Genomic DNA, 24,153 nt, shown 5'->3' with positions numbered 1-24,153 from the left:
CAACTTTAATCAAAACATTTCTTTGTAACTCTTAAACATCAAATAAAGCACTATCCTATAAGAAAAAAGTATGTGTACTAATGCTTATAGTAATTCCGTGACACTGAGCATTCAAATAGCATATGCTGTGGAGACAACTATAAGTAATAAAGAATGGTTTATACACTATTCAGGCAGAGAATACACAGTGGAAGATGGGAAGAATACAAAGGAGTCTGGAGGTCTCAAAAAAGTCTTCCGTTTTAAAAGAATACTTTTGTTTGAAGCAAACAGACTCCACAATTCTCTTCCTGAGCAAACAAGGTTAAATCACTGGTTTGTGATGATTAACATGAATAATTCTATTTAAATACTCATTATAAATGGTTGATTTTCTTCAATAATTCTTAAGCGTCTAAATAGTAGAATTTATAAATAAGAAATTTCCTATTTCAGGTAAAGATCTAAAATGTGTACTAAAAGAGTTATTTCTAAAATGCAATTTCTATTGAGACTTAAAGATGAGAATAGTCACTTATTTATATCTTTTAGGAAATTCTCTATTTCTTCCTAGTAGAAAGTTACAACTAGATTGCTAGTTAAGTTTTAAAAATCTTTAAGTAATATTATGTGATATTACTCAATAGCATAAGAACATGGGCGATTCTGTGAGAAAATATTTTCTATGAGACATTTAGAATCAATCTGGCAGCCCAGCATTTATTTCTCTATTTCCAAAAGAAGAGACCACCAAAGTAGTTTAAAAGAAACTGAGTAGGGAATTAAAAAAAAAAAAAAGGAAAGAAAAGAAAAAAACCTGATAACCAATCACACCTCTAAAATTGAAAGGCAACAATTGTAGAGAAATGAAGGAAGAATAAGTCCACAAGGAGGTCTTTCTAAGGAGAAAAGGGAAATAGCTAAGTACTAAGAGGTCACAGGGTACATTAAACACATAAAAAAAAAAAAAAACTCACTCATTAAATTTAAAGATCTGGTCCTGCAAGAGCAGTTTTTGTTACTAAAAGGCATACCATTTGTACTTATTTTTTTTAATTCAAAAAGATTTACAATATTACTTTGTGTTCTGAAGGTTTTTTCCTGTTCTTTGATTCTATAATGAGGGTTACCAAATAACATCTAAACAAATGTAATAATTAAGATGTGTCATTTAAATGTAACCAAAGAGCTCAGGAATTTTATGCCTATTTAATTTCAGTTATTTAATTTCTTCAGCTTCTTTTGCAAGAAACATTCTACTGTCCGTTTTAACTTTTAAATAAAATAAATTTATCATACTTCTCACCAGCATTATTTTTAATTACACTGGTTCTTACTTAACTACACTATTTACTCAGCCTAATTATAATCAGCAGCTGCCACAGCGGCCTATCCCAACTCAACTTCTCAGGACATACCACACTCCCTGCCCACTAACCACAATAGCCAATACTATGAGAGCTGTGGAATTAAAAACAAAACAAAACTGGAATTCTCAGTGAATTGCTTTTATACAAATAAAACAAGGTATTAAAATAAAATAAATATTCACTACAGCCCAAAATAGGAAAATCATAAATGAGATGAGAAAACATTTAATAATGAAAAGAGACTGACAGAAAACATGGATTTGATTCACGCTCCTTCTTTAACTACTTGTGAGTATTGGTTAAGTCACTTAAATTCTGAAGTCTCGGTTTCCTCACCTGTAATAACACAAGGATTTTGAACTTGATCTCTAAGGTCTCTTTTAGCTATAAAATTCTATGATTTTATAAAAATAAAATGAGAAAAAAATTCTTTAAAAAAAGTGAAATGAAGAGGTGATGGAGAGAGGTGTGTATGGGTGTGTGTATTTAGCATCTGTTCCTTTCCATCTCTTTTCCTCCATGTTCATGACCTCTACAAATCACTACTCAGTATGAATAGACGGAAGCACTGCAAGCATGATGCACTTGCTAAAATCTTGTTCTTTCTTTCCAATAGCTTATGAAATCTTGTGCAATCTATTCTTGAAGAACACAAACTGCTGATCAACAGAGATAAACTCCCTAAAACTGCTGCCTCAACTTGAAACCACATATATCTCTTCTCATCTGTATACCACAAAAGTACTTGCCCCAATTATGATGTAAACGTATTCAAGTCAGGATGTTCTAATTATTGTAGAATCTATGTCAACAAATTTGTCAGAAAAACAAAATAATGAGAAAAAATAAACAAGAAACATAAATTTCTAGAAGCAGATGTCATTAAAGTTGTGTTAAAATATTAAGTAAAATAATTTAGTGAAAAATGTCATGTTAGATGTATATTTCATAGACTTTCAGTATTAATAATTTTGATGCACTATCACAGGCCAGCAAGGGATTGGCTTCAGTTTCCAAATTTGAATCAAACTGTAGAAAAACAATAGATAGTTGTACATAGCAGCTGGTTAAGTAATAAACTATAAAATCATAAATTTGAATGACTAATTTCAATGTACTGTGATCAAAGAAAAGATCATCTCTTGGTAATACAATGTTTTGATCAACACAAAAGCAAAATAAACACACAAAACATTCCCTATTAAACTGGTCATACATAATAAATTATAATGCATGTTTTAGCTCACGTAGACCCTAAAAACATAAACATTCCTCTCACATATATCCCTCAGCCAAAGTTTTTTCCAAGAAAAATAATAAGCCTTCTTCAGATAATTAGTAGGAAAAAAAAAAAAGAACTCCCTCTCCCCCTAAAACTTTCCCAAGAAAGATAAGGTTTGTACAAGTTTATTTCTTTACAATCTGGCATTGTAAAGATCTTGACAGACCACATTTCTCTTGACTACCCTCTCACTCAGTTATTTCCACCTGTTAACTCATAAAAGTTATCAGCAAAGGTATCTGTGTTAGCTTCTAAGATGGCCCCCAAAGATCCTTGCACCCTGGGATTTATGCCTTTGTGTAATCCTCTCGACAATGATTTTGGGTTGGACTTAGTGACTCACTTCTAACAAATATAGTATGACAGTAGTGACAGGATACCACTTCTGAGTGCAAGTTATAAAACACTATACAGTCTTGGGTGCTCTCACTCATCCTTGGGGAAGCCAGCTGCTAAACTGAAGCAGCCCTATGGGGAAACCCGTGTAGTGGAGAACCTAGGCCTGCCAACAACTTGGAAGTGGGTCTTTCTACCCTTTATTGGAGTCTTCAGGTGAGATCTCAGCCCCCAAATGCACACAGCTTGACCATGAATCAGAGGTGCTCTGCTAAGCTGTACCCGAATTTCTGACCCACAGAAACTTCGAGATAATAAATGTTTGTTATTTTATGCTGCTAAATTTGGGGGCAATATAGTAGTACTCAGCAATGGATAACTAAAACAGTATCTCATCAGACAAATTGTCAAGTTAATGCGGTAAAAATGAGAAGTTATCTACTCAGTCTTAAAAACAATAAAATTTATTCTTCATTCTGCTCAATTCTGTAAACCTTTTTCAGGAGTGAAGGCGGGGACCCTTCTACTTCAGAAATATGGTTACCAAACTCCAAACATTAAAAGAAGAAAAGCTGAAATGGTAAACATAAATTAGCTTCTCCATGCAGCAATAAAATTCATTATTTGTAAAGAAACCTAGGATTCTTAAAAATAAATATTTCACTTATCAAAACAATTGGAATCAAATTATGTATTTAGTAATTTAATAAAAACTATACACAAAGAACCTAAAAATAAAACAAAAAAATTAAATGACTGAGGATTAGGATTCATTTATATAATTTCTTCCAATTGGTAATATTTAACTGAGTACCACCATGTAAAAAACTGGAGCCCAGTCACAGAGAAACAAAGAAGAAGGGACAAATTAAGAATTTGCCAAATTTATAACCAGTCTGAAGACTGAAGCAACTGGTAATCCATTGTGACAACTGTAGTGTTTACATTCATATTACTGAAAAGTATGTAAAGAATCGAAAACTGTGCCTATGCACCAAAAAAAAAGAAAAAGAAAAAAAGAAAAAGAAAAAAGAAAAGAAAAAGAAAAACCAAACACTCTACTTTAATAGAAGAGCAACAGTTGGGCTTTGAGTAATCATTGCCGTTTCTCGTACCCCCTTCCCCCGAATGAAGCTGGGTCGCTACGTGGGGTCCCAAGCTGACCCTTACCCCAATGGCCTAGAAACACTAGGAACACACCTACTCCCGCCTCTTGACACCGAGTCCCCATTTTAATAAGCCATCATCGCTGTCACTCAGGATGCTTTGCACCGTCATTGGCCCCAAAGTCTTGCTGGTCGGCAAGTTTCTGCCAACTGGCAAGCACTGGCTGTCTTTATTGCCGAGTAGAAAAGTAGGAGTGTACAGGGAAAAGAAGCAAGAGCTCTGAAATATCTAGGCAGACGCCTGTACCTGAACGACCTGCGATCCCCACCGCCGCCGCGACGAATCGGCCTCTGGACGGGGGCTTTTCGCCAAAAAGAAAATGGCTCAGCCTGGAACTGGCGCCCAGGCCATGGAGAAGTCGGTTCAAACTTTACTTGTTCACGCCAATGGAGGTGACGGCGGCGATAAGCCCAGAAACAGCACTGAATCCCCACGAACTCAGCGCACCTCAAGCTGCAGCAGCCAAAGCTGCCGACTGTCCGAGTTTTGACGTTTCCTATTGTTGCCGGAAGTGACGTTCGGGTGTCTGAGCCTTAAAGAAAAAGCACTTTTATCCCTGTTGTTGACGATTCGCTATAGATTCCCTGTTTCTTACTTCGCAGCCGTAGCCACTCTGAGCATCTAAACTAGGCAAACTTCTAATCTGCAGCTTGGAATCGGACTGGCCTTGGAGAAGGCTCTCAGTAGAGTCAGTCTCCTCGGGGGTCTGGACGAACGCAGTGTGGAATCTGCAGCGAGGAATCGTGGAGCTCCGGACAGCCGGCGGCTTTGAAGGTCTCGCCGCGGTGCGTGGCGGGCTTCCACCCGCGGTTCCAAATACAAACGGTCGGCGCGAGAATCCGGCGCAGGGGTCAGGCCGCAGGGACTCGCTGCTGGAGGCCAGGCTCCCGTGGCTCTCTCTTGTTGCATATGCTACCTCCCCCTCTCCCCGTTGTACGGGGCCAGAGGCCTTCGGAGTCCGCTGCTTTGCTCGGCGGCTGCTGGGTGAGCTCGGGGAGCTGGCGAGGCTGCACCTTAGACTGGGCTGGGGTCTCCTCTCTCCGCTGCCCTTGCCGAGGTCCAGGGCGGGAGCGAATGACCAGGTCTGCCTTTTCATCCTTTTAAATTAAGTGGAGGGAGGGGAGCCCTAGATATGGCTTGCCCGTATACCCAACTTGTACATCCATTTTTAACAACGATGCAGGAAGAATGGTGGCAGCTCATCCTCTGAGATTAGGTTGTGATTTATGGTTGGGTAGTTCTAGACTGGCTTATTTCCTCCTGTTGCATCTTCTGATCTGTGAAGCGATTTGGCTCCTCGGAAATAGTGACTAAGAAGGAAGAGATGAAAGTGAATGTTTTCTTGCTCGCATTTCCCTGGTGCAGTTTTTCTCCACTTACCTAGACGACTATTGATTTTTCCCTCACTATAGAAAAAAAAATCAATCGACATTTTGGCTCCGGAATTATGGCTATATAAGAATCTTTCCAAAATTATCCACAAATCTTGTAGCAGTTGTATATGTGAACACAGCAATCCTACTGAACTCTATACTTATCCCTTACAACCTTTGTTTTTTCCCAATTTTATCGATATTTTTCCTTTCCCAGACCTTTCTCCCTATCTCTTAGAGCAGTACTTCTCAAATATCTATAGCGAAAACTTTCATAAACTTAATTTTTCCTTACCTCTACTCTCTTTATTTTTAATAAACACGATTTTTAGATAATATCTAGAGTTCTGAGCCTTGTCACAAACTCTTAGTCATTGATCATAATCGTTACAGTGCGGTTGCTTCATTCTGAACAAAAATCACCGAGTTCAGTGGCATTCCTTTGGGAGGCATCATTTAATAACCTCTAACAGCAATGGAATTGAGCTAGATTAAAAATCTTAAACTGCTGTTGTATGTCGTTTTTACGACATGTCGCATAATGAATTCAGTTGAGCAGATCTGACTTGTAGAGAGAGCTCTCTAGAGGTAGCAGTATTGAGACCATCTTTATGGTTAAATCTATTATTCTACAAGCTGAGTAATGTCTCCTTTTAATTTTCTTTGATAAGAGTTATAAAGTGAAAATGTTAGTTTTTTTTTAATGTAATAAGTTGTTTTTCATCTGTTAAAATGTGCATATGTCATAGATTGGCTTCTTTTAATATCTAAATTTTAGTGTTTTTCAATTTTATAATAGACTTAGTAAAGCCTTTCATGAAAATGTAGAACAGTAGCTTTAAGCTTTTTCTATAATACTCACATTTTTTAATCCCTTTATTTGTTCTATCCTGTTTTATCGCTTATCTCCTTCACCTACAGATCCAAGCTGTACTTGTATATTACTCTTCAAAATATTTATTCTGCTGGTTCTGAAGAGGATGTGTTCCAGGGATATACTTTGTTGTCAGAAATTCCATTACCAGAGGTAGAATAATATGAGACATTGATATATGTTCCAGGACTTCAGAGAAAGGAAAGATGGAAAGATATTGTAAATAAAACAAGATTACATGTCCCAGAAAGATGGAATATACAACTAGAAGGATTAAAGGAGGTCTGTGGGAAGAGATACAATTTATATGAAAGTTATAGAATATCTAGGGGTAAAAGGTACCCTTGAAGAATTATTTTAAGATAGATGGGTCCGGAACTATAAACAAGCTTAGACCTACTATATTGGCCAATGACAATACCTAAGAATATATATTTTTTACAGTTATGGCCAGATGAGTTTCTACTTTATCTTTCCCAGGAAAGTAAAGGCTGGTCATGGGAAGTCATTTCTCTTACTGTTTCCATGTGTCCATCTATCCCTTAGGCATTCTAAAGATGTTAAATAATGGATAGTATTTTGTAAAATGTAATTTTAGGATCACTTCTTTTTTTTCTAGTTATTTCCTATTTCCCAGTACCTAAATTCCTTCTGCCTAAAACTGTATGTTGAGTTGAAGTAATTGATAGGCTGAAAAATACTAAAACCCGTGCTGCATGAGTGCGTAAAAGTATATTTAGTACCCTGCTCTTTACTATGTTGATAAAGGAGAGGAGACTTGGAACAGGAAGATACCCTTTTCCCAAAGATGGGGGAAGGGTACAGTATTGGGTGTCTAGGGGCTTAAACTAGAAAGCTTACTAAGTTTAGGATTTTTCAAATTGCTAGCCTTATTACCTCTAGTTATGTACAGATACAGAGAAGGTGTGTAAGGAAATGATTTGTATCCTGGGAAATTGCTGGAAAGTTGACTATAGGGTAGAGATTTTACTAACTCTACTTCACCTGATTTATGAATTGTTCTGTTTTGTTTTTAATGTCAGTGATTTCATTTTAAAGGAGCTTCATTCCCAAAGGATTCATTACCCAAGGTATTGTCATATATTATTTTTCTTTTATAAAGTGTCCATAGACAGTTACAAATAGATATTTTTAAGTATGTTATTGAACTTTGCTTTACTGGTTAACCAGACATAGTTTAGAAGCCTTTGTCTCTTTCTAGCACAGGTTCTTAATTCTTTATCTATTTATTTATTTTATGAACCTCCTCAGGAAATAAACTTTTTTGAGAACCTAATGAAAGCCTTATCCCATATAATAAAAAGAGTCATTTAGAAATATAATCCATGGTATTTTCTTTGGGATTTAAAAAAAAATGAACCATTTTATTTAAAATCTCAAGTATTTTTTTATGTCTTTTGGTACACAAACACATATATATATATACACATATTTTGTTATGTATATTCTTTGGAATTGTATTTCTGTCTCAGGCCCTATGTATGTCAGCTTTAGTAGATACCACCAATAAATTTGCCAAAGTAATTGTACTAATTTACCCTTTCATAGCATTGTGAGTTTCAGATCTTTTATAGCCTCACATTTTCCATTTACTTTGTAATTTCTTAATAATTAGTGAGATTAAGTGTGTTTTCACATGTTCTCTCGTCTTTAAAGTTCCTGTTCAGGTCTCTTTCCCATTTTTCTATTTAGTTGTCTTTTTCTTATTACTTTGTGGGAATTTATTTACATACTTTAGATATGAATCTTTTTGTTGGTTCTATATATTGACAGCATCATTTTGCTTATCTTTTCATTCCCTTAAAGGTGTCTTTTGATTAACAGAAGTTACTAATTTTTATGTGTTTAATTTTATCAGTCATAAGAAATCTTTCTGTACCTGAAACTCAAAAATTATTCTCTTCCGAAGAGAATATTATTCTCCAGAAAACCTGGTTGTTTTACATTTTGCATTTAGATCTTTAGCAAATCTGGAATTAATTTTGCGAAGGATATGAGGTACCTTTTTCATTAGGGGTTCAAGATTTATTTATTCCATCTGGATATCCAGTTGACACAGTACCATTTACGGAAAAAGATCATCCTTTCTCCAAGGCTACTCAGCATCAACTTTGTCATAAATCTAGTGTCAGTATTTGCATGGTCTGTTTCTGAACTCTATTCTGTTCCGTTTTTCTGTTTGTACATCTTTTCACTAATTCCAAATTTAATTTTATGAGTCTTGATATCCAGTGGTTAAGCCCTCCAGTTGTTAAGCCCTCCAGTTTTAATCTTTTTAGGTATTTTTTATCTTTTGTATTTCTATATAAATTTGAGTCTCAACTTGTTAATTTCCACCTAAGAAAAAGTGCAGGGATTTTTTTACGGGAGAGGTGTGGGGGGTGAGGAGGGAATGCATCGAATCTATGAATCGATACTGAGTCTTCCAATCCTGGGTCAAGGTATATATACCTCTTCCATTTAGGGCTCCTTTAACATATCTTAATAATGTTTTATGATTTTTTTGTTTTGAGGTCTTATACATCTTTTCTAGATTTATTTACATGTTTATGATATTTATTGAGGCTATAGTGAATTACTTATACATATATAATTTTTTAAACATTTACTAATTGGGGAATACAGAGAAAAACAATTGATTTTTGTATATTGGCCTCTATCCAACAACCCTTCTAAATGCACTTATTTCTTTTGGATTTTTTCATATACAATTTTGTGAATAATGACATTTTTATTTATTCCTTTTTAGTCTTTATTCCTTATATTTCTTTTTCTTGCATTTTTTTGTACTGTCTGCCACCTCTAGTACAATGTTGGATAGAAATGATAACAGGATAAGCCTGCCTGCATGTACTGAAATGATTATAAGACTTTTTTCCTTTTTTAATATATTGAATTATACTGATTTTTATGTTTTATTTTATGTTTTGGATTATAATTTAATACTGTTCGATGAATTTTGTCGTTCAAATTGTTTTAACTTTGACTGTGTAGAACATCATTTGGCCCCGGTGCCCTTTTGATATCCCCGGTGCCCTTCTGATGTCCCCATCAGTGTAGGATTGGTTTGTTTGTTTTATGTGTACTTTCTTACTTTCTGGAACTACGTAATGTTTCACGTTCATCTTGTATATTTCGTGCCCAGGCATAAATTTGGTCATTTCTCCAGGGAGCCCTGGTTCCTTTTATTGGAGAATAGAATTACATACCAAGACCTGGATGCCAGTTGTGCTCTTTGCTACTGAAGTGCCATCGCTTTTAGTCATTTTCGGCTGGCAGAAAAAGGAAATACATAGTGTATACTAAGCCATCTACAGACACATCTATAAATATTTCAATATGAAACTATCTGTACTAAGCTAACCAAGAATTCATACTGATGTCTCTAACTCTGATCTGTTAGGCATGACTCATTCTAGTCTCCTCCCCTTACTTATCTGTAAATTCCCACTCCAGCAGTGAGAAACCTGGATCCTATTATTTAGCCATCTGTTTACTTTACTCACACACATATGGCAAACCGTGTTTACGTGCAGTTATTTTGCCTTTAGTCTCACAGGATCCACTGATTTCTAAAGTTACTTAGCACCTTTTCCACTCGTCCCCTTCTATGAAGTTGTTTCATATATTACTAGTGCAGTTAGATTCTCTCATCACACTCTGCATTTCTTCCTGGGATTTCCCAGCTTCCTAAATGGCTTTTTAAAATTTTGCATACACTTTTTGTGCTGTACAGTTTTTAAGTTTGACAAGTGCATAATGTCATGTGTCTACCATTACAGTACCACACAGAATAATTTCACCTCTGCCTAACTGTCTTCCAAAATGGATATGCCATTTGCATTCCTACCAGCAATAAATGAGAGTTCCTGTTGCTCCAAATCCTCATAAGCATTTAGTATTGTCAGTTTTTTGGATTCTAGCCATTATAATAGGTGTGTAGTGGTATCATTGTTTTTTTTTTTTTTTTAATTTACCGTTACCTAATGATACTTGATGTAGAGCATCTTTTCTTATATGTTTATTTACCACCTATATACTTTCTTTGGTGAGATGTATGTTGAGATATTTTGCCCATTTTTTAATTGGGTGGTTTGTTTTCTTACTCTTAAATTTAAGAGTTCTTTATATATTTTGGAAACAAGTCTTTTATTCATTCAGTAGAGAATTTAAATATTCTTTCCCTGTCTTTTCATTCTCTTAACAGTGTCTTTTGTGGAACAGAAGTTTTTAATTTTAATAAAGTACAACATCAGCTTTTTAATTCATGGATTATGCTCTGATATTATCTAAAAACTCATTGTTAAACCCAGGGAAGAAGAGAGAGAGATAGTTTCGCAGCTTAGTTATATCTGGGAGTGGGGAGTGAAAGTAGATATCTAGGGTTTAACAGCTCCTTATATGTACTTTCGCATAATCATTCTTATTTCAACCCCCCTGGTCTTACCCCTCAGCCTCCCAGAACTCTAAGAGGCCCCTCATTTCTGAACCTATCTTGCTGCTGTTGGTTTCCTCCTGAATAGGCAGCTGGGATTGGCCTGTCTCTGCTTTGCCGGATTGGTTATCACTCATCCATTTGCTCTCCATCTTCCAAAATTTTGTTGCTACCTCTTCTGTCATGTAAAATCCCCTCTAGTTCTGTTTGCCTTGGTGAGCATATGTGGTTTTGAATCATTTACTTTCATTTTAGTGATGCCTAAAAAAGGGAAATGAAGATAACATACATTTAATCTGCTATATTTTACCAGCTAAACCCTGAATATATATATTTTAATTCATCTATTTTTATTTATAAGCAAAGTATCTGACTGGCAACTGTGTGAGGTCAGAGCCCTGGGTATAATGGCTAGATCTGTATTACATTTGTCTTCATTTTTTACTGATTTTATTATATATCCTTTATAAGCATCTAAAATAGTCATGGATGAGATTATTTTCAGGTTAATGGATCTTCCCAAATGTTACTAGATAGTACTAGACCAGTAGGGAAAATAAGAAGATAAGATAAATATTGTAAATGCCTGTAGGAAATAGGAACAAAATAGAATAGAGAAGCTTCAAATATTCACAGACTTAACCAGATTTTTATGGATTTTTACTTTTAGGTGAAAATTAGATTATTTCAAAAGCTGGAACTGAATGTAATGTTAAATAATGGCAACAGGTGACTTAAAGAGAAGCTTACGGAACCTAGAACAAGTTCTTCGCTCACTAAATTATCCTCAAGAGGTGGATTGTGTAGGGTATGCTGTAATATCATACTTATTTGTATTCTTTTTGGTAATGATTTGAGATAATAGTTGACATGGGGGAAGTATTTAGAGATAGATTTTATGTGGGTTCTTTTAAAATTTTTCTTGAAATGATTAAAATATTTTAGAAAGCAGGGTATTAGAATTACAGGAGTTTGTTTCTAAGTATGAATTAATGAAAAAAGTCCAACTTAAGAGATTGTAAACACCTTTTAGAAGTAGAAGCACAATATACATCATTATAAAGTATGATCTCTGTACGACTTTTAAACTCGTAGAAATATAATGAATTGGATTAGTTATATAATATACCACCCTCTCACATTCAGTCGGGTGATATTTCTTTTTGATTTGAAAGATAATAAATAGTAATAGTTAAGAGATTTCTCATGACAACTGATATCATGCCTTTCCCAGCCCTGTTTTCCTCATCTGCAACTTAGAATTTGTAATTTTTTGCCTTTGCAGGTTTGTGGTAAAAGGCAAATGAGGTAACAACTGTTTGCGAAAGCATAAAGTGTGCTTGAGCACAGTAAGAGGATACAGTTGTTTTATTAGAAAATGGATTAGATTGAGTAAGGCTAAACTTTGGAAAAATTAGCGCATACTATTATAAATAGACTTGGTAGAACTTTTGTAAGTGTTTGAACAAATGAACAGTAGAATTTCATAGTAATTTTGCTAGACCGGTTTAGAGTAGGGGATGGAATCTAAAGGGTCTTGTGCATCACTTGATTATTATGGTTCTAGTGTTGTTACAAATTATTGACAACAATTCTTATATTTACCTGATTATCCAAGTTTAGGGAATTATGCTCATTAAAAATCTTTTTCTTTTTTTCCCAACAGTTTGATAAAGGGAGATACAGCAGCATCTTTGCCCATCATCAGCTATTCCCTAACTTCATATTCACCTTATGTAGCAGAACTTCTGGTGGAATCCAATATAGAGCTCATAGCAAAGAATGATTTGCGCTTTATAGATACTGTCTATAAGGTATTGTTGAGTTTATGAAACCAATAATTGTTTTAGAAGTCATTGATGGTTTTTTAAGATTGTTTTTATAACTCCTTAAATATATGCAGCATGTATAGATGACAGTATTTTCATATGCATTTATCTCACTTAAATGCAGTTCCCATTACAATCAAGATGTAATTCAAGTTTGCCTTATGTTTTATACTCCACTAAATATGACAACTGGTAAACATTTGTCTTTGGTTTTCATTTGCTCTTTTCATATCAAATTTTAGTAAAATTTGGTATGCTGGTGGAAGTTAGAGAGAAATATGGTTTTATTGAGTAAAGTTTGTGGTTCATAGAATTATAATTTGGTTGTTTGTAAGAAGGAACTACAGCCTTGACTGAGATTTTATGTTCCCTGTGGTCTGGGGCCTTGTCTTATATCTACCTGAGTATTTAACATGTATACTGAACTTAACTTCATATTTGATTTGATTTTTAAACTTAATTTCACATTTGATTTCTTATTATTTTTTGTTCAAATCTTATAGTTTTCTTAAACTTTTTAAAAAATGATAAAACCCATTTATCAAATCAAATATTTTTGTTTTTTGAGGAGAAAGTTGCATTTGATGAAATGGGAGCTTTTATGTGCAGATTCTCTGTTTAATCTTCCTTTTCTCTGCCTGCAGAAGCCTAAGACATATTTCTAAGAACTCCTAGGGTTCCAGAGTAGGTTTTAAAAATTACTGGTCTAGTCTATTTCTCTCATTTTACAAATGAGAAATGAAACTCAGAGGCCTACTGACTTGTCTAAAAAATTGTGTAGTAGAAGAATTATGAACAGATAAAACTATGGTTTTCTGACATCTGTATGGTATTTTTTATTCTATGTGAGCTAAAGAGTATGTCTAGTACCTATGAGGATATTTGAACTTTTTGATCGTTGGCTATGTTTTGTCACCTCTCCGGACAGCCATCTATTCTCTGGTGCATCCCTAGCCACCTGTTTTCTATGTGGGTGTCTCTCCTACCCTCCCTATAAATCTCTTTAGTACTCTTTATTTTGTGGCTTGGTCCTCCTTCTCCTCTCAAAAATGGCATTACATCCCTGACCAGGTGGCCATTTATTATGTTGGATTTTCTAAAGAAATTGCTCCCAATTTTATGTTGGTCTATTCCCTCTTTACAGCTTCTTCGTGATCAATTTAATTATAAACCAATCTTGACAAAAAAGCAGTTTCTCCAATGTGGATTTGCAGAGTGGAAAATCCAAATTGTTTGTGATATTTTAAATTGTGTGATGAAAAAGCATAAGGAGTTGAGTAGTCTTGAGAAGGTAATTTTCTTAATAGATTTTAACTTACGCTAAGTGACCAGTATTTTAATGTATAAAATTAATACCCTAGACAGTAAATTAATACATGATACAATTACTGCATTATTCTCAGGTTTGGGTAACTTTATAATACCTGATGTTTGCTTTAAATACTAGTCACTTGTTTTCACACATTTATAACTTGGAGCTACGAGTCCTAAACTAACAGTTCAAATAGTACATTTTCATCACTTCTTAGTTTTCAAAAGACATATAGTTTCCTTAACTCTCATTATTTGGTTGTCATATTTCATATGAAGATTTAAATGATAACAGAATTTAAATATGTGTCATGCTTTTGCACAGAATTTTTTACATCTTAATACTTTTTCTTTTAGATTCCATCACAACAAAGAAAGAAAATCAGTTCTGTTAAGTCAGAAGCTTCTTCAAGCATTGAGAAGACATCCATAGAACCTGTTGGCATTGACATCACTGGCAGGTTTATGACTTCAGGAAAGGTAGGAAAATAACAAAGAAAGTGTGTCATAGTATTAAGAGTCACCTACCTAATTAATCCAATGTACAAGGTTCAGTTTTCTAACTAGCAACTGGTGAAACAGTCTGGTCGGGTATTACACTATAAGGATTTTTAACAATGCATATCATATTATCTGGGGAACGTTCCTAAAATTATAAGAAGGTAGAAATGTAGAATTGAATAAGCTTTCTCTTTATATTTCTAATTCCTGTTTCTGCCTTGTTTCCTAGATAGAAGAGCAATGATTTAGGAAGGTTATATTATGTGGTCAAGAACATTTGCTCTTAATTATGTATCTGGTCTTCCTAAAACATGGGAAAATGTGAAGAGCATACCATTAGTTATAGGTTATGATGATTCACTTACCTGTGTTCATATTTCTCTACCAGGAGTATGAAGTAACCAATGCTTGATATAGTTCCTAAACCTATAATCTGATTTTCGGTTAGTGTTTTGAATATTTTTTCTTCGTCAATAGATAACTTCTCTGCCCTCAACTGCTTCAAGTACCCGTGGCTAAATGAGTCCGGTGTGAATGCACAGTTGGGCCCAATGCCTTATTTTCAGGACTTGCCTTTTGCCATTATCCAGTTTGAATTGTTAGCTAAAGGTCTGATATGTTGTGGTTCATTTAATAGAAACAAAAATTGTAATGAGTCCTTTTTACAGAGCAATTTCTTGATTATTTATATGTGACTTATATGGTAACCTGTTTAAATAACTTTGTATTATGGAACGTTTCAAATATTTATAAACGTACTTGTTCCGTTTCAGCAATTTGTCAACTTTTTGCTAATCTTGTTTCATCTTTATTATAACCACTTTTCCCAACATCTTTCCTCCCAAATCAGAAACAATTTGAAACAAATCCCAGACATCATTGAAGTGATATTTCAATATTTTTCTAATATATAAGAATGCTTTAAAAAATCTTAATCCAATCCTTTTGTAATTCTTAAGTGCGATGATTAGGTTCACGCTCTTGTTGAGATGTGCCTCCCTCAAACCTTGTTATGACATCAGCACATTACGTGTCTGACAAGAAGAATGAGAAAAAATCAAGACCACAATTATATTATCACACATAAAATAATATTAATAGCTTAATGAATAATGTTTAGTATGTACATTATATGTGGTAATTTAAACTTTCGTAAATCTTAAAGGGAACATAGGATATTCTTTTGCAAAAATACTATGTGTGTGTTTCAAATAGTTATGTGAGGAAATAATTATGTGAAGCAACTCTGACATATTTTTCTCTATGCAGAAGAAAGCTGTAGTGATCCGTCACCTGTATAATGAAGATGGTGCTAACATTCCTGAAGATACGTTAAGTACAGTAACAGATGTTAATGAAGCATTTGATGCGTGTGACTTAAAGGATACTGAAATAAAGATTCATGAAGAAAAGGTCCCTGAAATCAAGTCTGAGCAACAAGTAAGAATGTTATACTTCTTTGACAGATGCCCATATTTCTTACTTTAATGTATATATCTAAAGCATATTATAGCACATATTTAAAGCACATAAACTTTAGAATATCTCTAGATTCGGAATTATGAATCATGACACATTAGCATTATTACCATTACTTAAGGATCAGTAAGTCTTGCTGAATATAGTTCAGCAGATATTATTTGCTGCTTACGTTTTGGATACTGGAGTAGATGCTAGGGGTAATGCTAGATGTTACGGGAATTTATGGTTTAGTGAGACAGTGAGATACTACTTTGTACAGAGAAGGTTCTCTATCACCTGTTCTCTGTATTGATGAATGGAAAAATTGGTACACTACTGCTTTTCCCTGTTCCTTTTTGGGCTCTTGCTGTTTTTTTCCCTCCTCTCTTAGAGTACCTTTTCTGTTACTTTATTGCCACAGATCCTGTTATACTGTCTAACCTTTACTGCTTCTACTAAAACTCCTTTTTCTTTCCTCTGTGTCTTGTGACTGCTGTATGTCTTAGTATACAGTTGGCATGTATAAAAACTACCAGATGGCCATTAGGCTTATTTCCTGTTTTAGCAAACTGAACAGTTTCAATGCACTGTCATTTCTTGGTCATTTCCTCTTAGCTTTGGGCTAGGTGTTGTTACAAGAAGCAAGTTAGTGACAGTTTTATTATACTACTCTACCTAGTGTTGTTCTAAGAGCCATATGCAGATTAATTTATTTAATCTTCACAAGAACCATATGAAGTAGGTACTGTTGTTCTTTTTTAAATGAGGAAATTGAGGCATCAAGGTCACGCATCTGAGACGAGCTTATATATGTGTTCATCTAAGCGGTCTGCCTCTTGGTCATGCTGTACTGCCTCTTGTAACTTGAAATAACACAATGGAAATGGGATTACTTGACTTTGAAAGGAATTTCAGTTCGCGTAATATTATTTTTTTATCTTTCTAATCATTTTAGGATATAAAAGTTAATCCTGAGATTACCACACTACAGACTATGCTTGCCGAATGCCAAGAAAAGCTTAAGAAACTGACTCAGATAGAGAGTAGATTAGACTCTTTGGAAGAAAAAATGAAAGGAAAAGTGATGGTAAATGAAAAATCCTGGACTAATCTTCTAAGTCGTGTCACTCTTCTTGAAACAGAATTACTTTTGTCCAAAAAGGTATTTTCTTCCCTTAACATTTATAGGATACCTCAGATACAATGAAGTTTCTATTCATTGTTGTGTGTATATTTTTTTTGGAAATGCTAAGAAAGAGAATATTTAGGTAATGGGAAAATGTTTAGTGGGAATGAAGTCCTGTTTAGACGCAGCCTGCTTTGCTGCTCTTGTAGCTATTATTTCTCTCCTCATCAAATAAGATAATCTGACTATTCAGTATTGAATAAATTGAGCTTTTAGAGCTGTTAATACTTCAGGTATTTAAAATGAGGTAAAATAACATTTGATTTTGTTTATGAAAAGCTTGAAATTATTTTATATCCTCTAATAGTAAAAATGGCGTGTTTTTTTACAGACTGAAGAAAAAGTTGGCAGGAGAGGAAAAATTAACATTAGAATTACCTGTTCTCATTTACTTCAATTGTACATTTTATAGAGACAGTTAATGAGAAGTTCGTCTCTTTATTTACTCAGGATTTCAATTTCTGGTCCTACTGTATCTTTTCTTCCTAAAAAGTAAAGTTAGTAGATTCAAGAAGGTTACTATCTGATTCTACATTTTAAAGATAATTTCTTATATGCAGGGATATTTATTGCTTTCCATATAAAATACTTAAAAATATTCAAACATCATGTTGTCTTTATATTTCATGCTTAGCAGTAAGAATATAAAATGAGAACATTTTTCTTTTCATTCTAAATACTAAACTATATTATTCTAGAATGATGAATTTATAGAGTTGAATGAAATGAATGAAGACTATGCTTCTAGTAGTGACGTCGATATTCTAAAACCTGGTAAGTTCTTGTAGTATTAGTATTGGTAGTGTCGTTACGAGTTTAGAAAAATGATTTTTATGGGTATTTGGTAATCCCAAGCCTATAGTTTAGAAACCGCAAAGCTCCTGGGAACAAAGAAAATATTGAATTTACAGACTGCTGAAGCCACGGATTGCTAAAGAAGCCAGCTTACATATCTAACAGGACATAGTGGCTGAGTGAATTCTAGTGTACAAAATTGCAAACTTTTAGAGATGTTTTACCCTTGGAATTGCTAAGTGCTGTAGAATAATAAAAATAGACCTCCAAAGTTTCTAATTTAAACTTAAAGAGTAACTTTCACGTATGTAAGAGAAGAAAGTGTATTTGTCAGTAACCTGTAAACAGCCGATGGCCTGCTCAAAGAGCTAGTCTTCAAAGTTGTTCCATGTGATCTTGATCCATGAGCTCAGACAATTAGATCAAGAGTAGACACCTAATCCAGAGAATAGCAATACGAAAGGTATCAAGTCGAATCATTTTGTCTTACTTAGGAACTCGGAATTAGGACACCAAGCATAAGTCAATCAAAGGATGTTGAGCTTGGGCTGGGCTGGCCATTTTGTCCAAGTTTGTGGTATGAGAAAGCAGAGGAATGGAGCAAATAGGCAAGAGAAGTAGACAAAAGAGGCTGGCTCTATGAGAGATGAAAGTAAAAGTTTCTAGTTGTTTCAGTCCTCATGTGGTAATACTTTGTTCTCTAATTGAGGTTGTCTGTGTAGGATTATAATAAAACTGTCTTTATGTAAACCAGTTGAAATGATTGTCTGATTTTTTTTTTTCTGGGCCTTATTTTTGCAGCCAGATGGTCCCCAAGCCTGTTGATTGATTTGACAGGAACATGTCTTATCTGTGATATTCTGTAATTCATTTAGTCGTAGGAAAGTTTGCCATCATTTTGTTGAATAAATGATACTGGAAGTGGAAAGTTGTTAAATTCTTTAGGAAATCTAGGAACCTTGAATGTTAACCATTATTTTTTCTACACACATCAACCCAGGATAGAATGTTTCCTGATTTTTAAAAAGTTTATATAGTTTTAGTATTAGTTGCCAGCATTTTAAGAAAAGTGTATACATGAGTCAGCTTATATTTAAAATAGTTTAAATATTTTAAAATAAATTAATAACTTGACTATTCAATTAATTGCTATCATGATAAAGATAGTTTTGCCTTTTATAATTATTATTGGCCAATTTTAACGTAGATCTTTATATGTAGGTTATCTTAGAAGAATATTAAAAACTCACCTGCATCTATCTATACTAGTAATCACTTTGTATTAGAATATTGTTTGTTTTCTTTAATATATGCATAAAATTTTTAGATATATAACTCTACTGTGAAAAAAGATAACCTAAAAATTAATTTCTCCACAGACAGAAAAAGCAAAGAGAAAGAAGCAAGTATTCCTCTGTCCCCTGGTTATAGTACATTGTTAGCGGATTCAACCCCCAGAACCTCAACTATTCATTACTGTGGTTTGAAAGATATTTCAGAGGTAAGAAAAACTGACAACTGCCTAGGCGATATCCTTTCTAAGGTCAGGAGAACAAGCATGAATTAGATTTAGTTGTAGAGGTCATTGGCAAGAATAGTGAAACTGTAAATCTTAATCTCTCATAAAAATTATTTTGATAAGTAAACAGTACCTACTACAATGTTTTAGACCATGTTTTATATGTTCAAAGCCCATCTTTGATGATGGTTTAATATGAGAAAATGCCTAAATTTGTTGCTTTTTAAATTAAAGGAAACGACAATCCAGAAAATGGAAAGGATGAAAAAAATGTAAGTAACAGAAAGGGGCAACAGAAATTCATTTCTCTATAGGGAACTGTATTGGGTTACAGTATATATAGAATGTGCATATGTTATTTCAAACCTTAAAGGTCTCTCAGTCAGGTGTGGAATTTCCTTCAGGACTCAAGTGGATAATAAATCTACCTACAGTTATGTGTTTGTGAGATGAGTCACTGTTTTGGTTTCCAGCAAGCGATGTAAAACATTGTTAATGGAATTAATTACAGATTAAAGAGTGCAGAGATATTTTTGGTTGATAGTTAAGAAAGAATGTTATCTCTTTTTGATAACTGATTTACATATATTATCAAATAATATATGTAGGTGGATGGTTTTGGAGACATTTTAAGCATGGCGAAAGGCTTGCTAATCTTTTTCAGAAAGTTATTGGTCAGATTATACGAAAAATGATAGTTATATCTAGAGAGCAGTTGAAAGGAACTATGGAATTGCATTTAAATTATTATGCAGCCTACTACTTTAAAAAACTATAATATTTTTTGAAATTTGAGAAGCGCTGAAATAACATACGCTCCAAGAAATTAAAGACTCCTAATTGACTCTAGTTTTTATTCTTTCTCTCTGGCCATAGTATACTTAATTTATTAACAGTAACTATACCTGTAAATAATAAAAATATTGATATTTTAGACTCAAAAGCATAATTTCAACAACTTAAATCTTATGCCTCATTATGATATTTATATACTTAATTTATTATTTATTTATTATTTTTCAGGTTTGAAGAAACTGCAGAGTTACTGAAAGGTCCAAATCACTAATTACAGAATTTTCTACATGAACTTCTCTAGGACTTTGGCTACTGTACATGTTGTATATTTTAGGAATTCTCTATAAATTTTAATATACCGCAATCTTTTATTAAAAATTTTAGTTCCATTTGGTATCTGAGCTCTTTCATTCAATATTGAATAAATACTTAAATATTTTTACACTACAATTATACTGCTTTACTCTGTTTTACTTTTCTTAGGAAAACTTATGTGCCAGTACATTTCTTTTACAGAGTGAAGTCATTCCAGCGCTGTATTTTTTGTGTTGACATTTGTTGGCAGTGTGCTAAGTAATATGTTTTCTAAAGTACAGGCTTCAGGACCATAGTTTACATCCTGTTGGAAATACTCCAACTGGGACTTGCATATTGTACCCCGGAGGCCGTCGTACATACCATCATGCCGTCTGTACTGATGAATACGTTGTAATGAAAAGTTAAGAATGCTCATTGAAAATAAAATAAAACAAAAACACAATGATTTCATGCTTAGTCAAAAAGCAGCAACACATTTTCAGTTAACATTGAGAAAGTAAGTGTATGATTCTCCTTTGGTATTTAGAAGCAGGTCAGAAAGTTCACTGAGAAAAATGTGTTGAGTATTTTAGTGCTCTATTCTGTAACACATTTTAAGACCGGCAGCACAGACACAGATGGTGGCCGTCAACTATTACAAGATACACAGTGAGGTTTGGTGTTTTTTTTTTTAAGTGATGGGAAGTAATATATTTTTCTGGAGACAGAAAAAGTCTTAGATAAAGTTAAATCAAGAGAAAAATGAAATCATTTTAAATTACTAAGTAAGTTATCTTTTTAAACTTTATAATAAAAAAAAAAATGTAGAATCATCCTGGGTAGTCATTAAGAAAGTTGATTCTGTTTTTTGGGAGGAAAGAAAAGAAAGTATTTTTTTTATTATTTAGTTATTCTGATATAATTTATTAATCTGTTTATATTATATATGTATAATTTGAAATTTATCACGTGAAACATTAACAGTAAGTTAAAATTCTAAGCAGAAATAACAAAGCATTTTTAGTATTCTAATTATGCTTAGTCCTTAGACTTGAAAATTATGAAATTATGAAATACAATCTTGCATTTAGTAGAGTTTCAGTAAATATCTCTAGAACAAATTCAGTTAGCTTTGTATTTTCAATTACACTAAATTTATAAAAATCAAGAGCTTAGAATTATAAAAGAAAAAACAACTATCAATTAACTTCTAAAAATATTAGTGCCAGCATGGAATTGTAGCACCACCTTGTGGTTCATATGCCACAAAAACTTTTCTCTCATTAAAACAAGTGCTTTTCCATAAAACATAGGATCATATTTTCCCTTTTAAAAAATTCAATTCCAAATTGAACTCATTTTCTTTTAAAAAGAAACATTTTTGAAGTTTTCTTGTGCAAGACCAAAGAAAAAGTCTACTTTTTGTCTCTTCCCTCTCCTTTTATCTTTTTAAAAATTGTTATTTTTTCAATAATAGTTACCATTCACTGTTATCTTTTTTCTTTATATAGTGTTCGTATGCACCCAATTAGATGATTTGAAACATCTAATTAGGAAATTTTTAATTTCCTAATTTATTATATTAAATTATAAATATCATTTGAAAATATAGTAAAAGATGTCTTAGATTATCAAGTGGAAATTTGGAATCCAAGTTTTGTTATACTCTTATCTAACAACTTAAAGCAGAACCAATGAAATCAGTTCATGGTAACAATACATTTACACTTACAAAGAATCTCACTACTACTTTGACAACATAATCTTTGACAACATAAAGAAAGCAAATTTGACTTGGTTGAGGTTATTGAAGAGGTAGTCAGATTATTCTAAGTTTTTAAAGGAATTATAGAAAACATTAAGTTTTCTCTCTTAAGCATTTGATAAGTGGCTTATAACCGTAAACCGGCCCTTTTGATTAACTTGAAGGATTTGAGAAAGTGGGAGGAGAGTCCTAGAGAGATTATTTGGAGCTAGATAATTAAGCCCTTAGTTAACTAGCATTTTCACTAACTATCCCCTCTCACAAGCTGATGAAAGGTATTTCTACCGACAACAAAGGCGGCGGCAGCTGTGCTCTGCTATCTGTCCTATTCTCTTGAGTAGGTCAGGATAGAGGTCGTACAGGAACTCCATGAAGAATGCATAAGGTAAGAAACTGGTCAGAACAGATTAAAAAGAGGACAGCAACTATATGGAAATTCTAGGCAAATCTAAGGACCTTTTTTTTTTTTTTTGGAATTTTTATAAGTTTATTTGAGCCAAACTAACGACATATGCCAGGGAGCAAGATCTCCAATGTTCCCACTAAGGACTAGTAAGTGGGAAAAAGTAGTTCCATATTTTCTTGCTTGTTTTACTCTAGCATGTAATGTTTTAACATGTAATATATCCCCTAAAAAATAAAGACTTAAAAACTTTGGAAACTGTTTTATGCTGTTCATTACTGACAACATTATATAACTGACGGGCACTTGGGGAAGTATTAAAAAGTAAAAGAACCTTGTCAATTTTACAAACTACAACACTTTTTGAGCTCAAATAACATTTTAGACTTAATTTTTATTTTTTAACAATCCCCAAGTTTGTCCTCTTTCAAGCTGAAGGATGTAGAGAGGGTGAAGAGGTGGGGGTAGTGTGAAACTTTAAAGTTAAACTATAAAATCAAAACTTTAATTATTGTGTTAACTTGGGCTTTAATGTTTCTCATGAAAATGGCAGGTTTCTTATATTACTCAAAGAGTAAAAAAAGCTGGGAAACCAGTGCTAATAGCAGTAATAGCACTGAGAACATGCAACTTTATTTTGGGAAGGGGGTGGAATTTTTTTAAGTCCATGTTCATTTTATCATGAATTTTATTTATATCTAATACTTATAGGAATGGAGACTATATAGTGTATATGTCTTATTTTTCTCTCCGAAGTTTACTAAATTAATAGAAAATTTTAATTTGATTTAGAAAATTTTAATGCAAAATAGTCAACTCTACATTTTAAAATCGAGAAGACTTATTTAGTAAGTATCCCAAATGTATAAATTATTTGAATTTTACATTATGAATGGGTGTTAAGAAGGAATCAGTATTAAATATCCAGGGATGTTCAACAGTAGGAACTAGGGCAATGACTATTTTGGAATAAATCCTAATTTGTAGAGCCAATCTTTCAGTTCACTTAAGTTGATATGAACTTATTAAATCATTGGGTATAGCTCTTCAATTCTTTCGGTGTTGAAATCCTGAAAGACACTTCTTGTTATACACCAGAATTATTCTATACTCGTTTCTTAAATGCCTTTTGATTGTCTCTATGGATCAGACCATAAATTCTCTTATCTACTCCCACTTCTTACTTCTCATTTTTTTTTTGTAATTTACCAGTCAAATTTACCGAGTAGATTCCTTCTTTCTCGGTCCTCAGTAAACTGTGTTTCTACTTTTATTATTTTGCTGTCTCTGAAACTTCCGATTCTCTGAGAATGTATCACTGTTAGAATATTTATGGAAAAAAATTTGTTTCAATTGCCATGGACTAGTTACTGGTAGTTATAAATATAAAACTATTTGAATTAGAATGGAGCCGGGGTCATTTTTAGACCCATTACTGATTGACTTTCCATTTT

At 33.4% G+C, this 24,153-nt stretch overlaps 2 protein-coding genes and 1 non-coding gene across 12 annotated transcripts in view; 2 read left to right on the top strand and 1 right to left on the bottom strand.

The window, feature by feature from the left end:
* FBXO8 (F-box protein 8) overlaps nucleotides 1-4,640 on the bottom strand; it is a 34,543-nt gene extending 29,903 nt beyond the window's left edge. Inside the window, exon 1 of the mRNA XM_011360261.2 lies at nucleotides 4,381-4,640. The gene's annotated coding sequence lies outside the window, so the exon portion shown is untranslated. The remainder of the gene's footprint in view (nucleotides 1-4,380) is intronic.
* On the top strand, nucleotides 4,625-20,684 carry CEP44 (centrosomal protein 44). Of its 10 annotated transcripts, none has more exons than XM_011360257.2 (13): nucleotides 4,625-5,118; nucleotides 6,569-6,663; nucleotides 7,425-7,472; nucleotides 11,508-11,645; nucleotides 12,504-12,651; nucleotides 13,811-13,957; nucleotides 14,335-14,457; nucleotides 15,748-15,918; nucleotides 16,895-17,101; nucleotides 17,824-17,899; nucleotides 19,300-19,421; nucleotides 19,674-19,711; nucleotides 20,463-20,684. In XM_011360257.2, exons 4-13 carry the CDS (start codon nucleotides 11,557-11,559, stop codon nucleotides 20,503-20,505), a joined length of 1,164 nt encoding a protein of 387 aa, XP_011358559.1. In that variant the 5' UTR covers nucleotides 4,625-5,118; nucleotides 6,569-6,663; nucleotides 7,425-7,472; nucleotides 11,508-11,556; the 3' UTR covers nucleotides 20,506-20,684. The 10 variants fall into 10 exon arrangements, 9 of the variants coding, with proteins under 9 accessions (XP_011358559.1, XP_011358558.1, XP_023386491.1 ...); XM_011360256.2 differs by lacking the exon at nucleotides 6,569-6,663 and adding an exon at nucleotides 6,429-6,534; XM_023530723.1 differs by lacking the exon at nucleotides 6,569-6,663 and having other exon boundaries at nucleotides 4,625-4,919.
* LOC111739740 lies at nucleotides 15,418-15,518 on the top strand. The gene has a single exon (XR_002780368.1). It is a non-coding gene; the product is annotated as a small nucleolar RNA U13 (small nucleolar RNA).
* Nucleotides 20,685-24,153: the final 3,469 nt, after the last annotated feature.

The sequence above is a fragment of the Pteropus vampyrus genome, unplaced genomic scaffold, assembly GCF_000151845.1.
Source record: "Pteropus vampyrus isolate Shadow unplaced genomic scaffold, Pvam_2.0 Scaffold53, whole genome shotgun sequence".
Lineage (NCBI taxonomy): Eukaryota > Metazoa > Chordata > Mammalia > Chiroptera > Pteropodidae > Pteropus > Pteropus vampyrus.
This window is presented reverse-complemented; position numbering and strand designations above follow the sequence as displayed.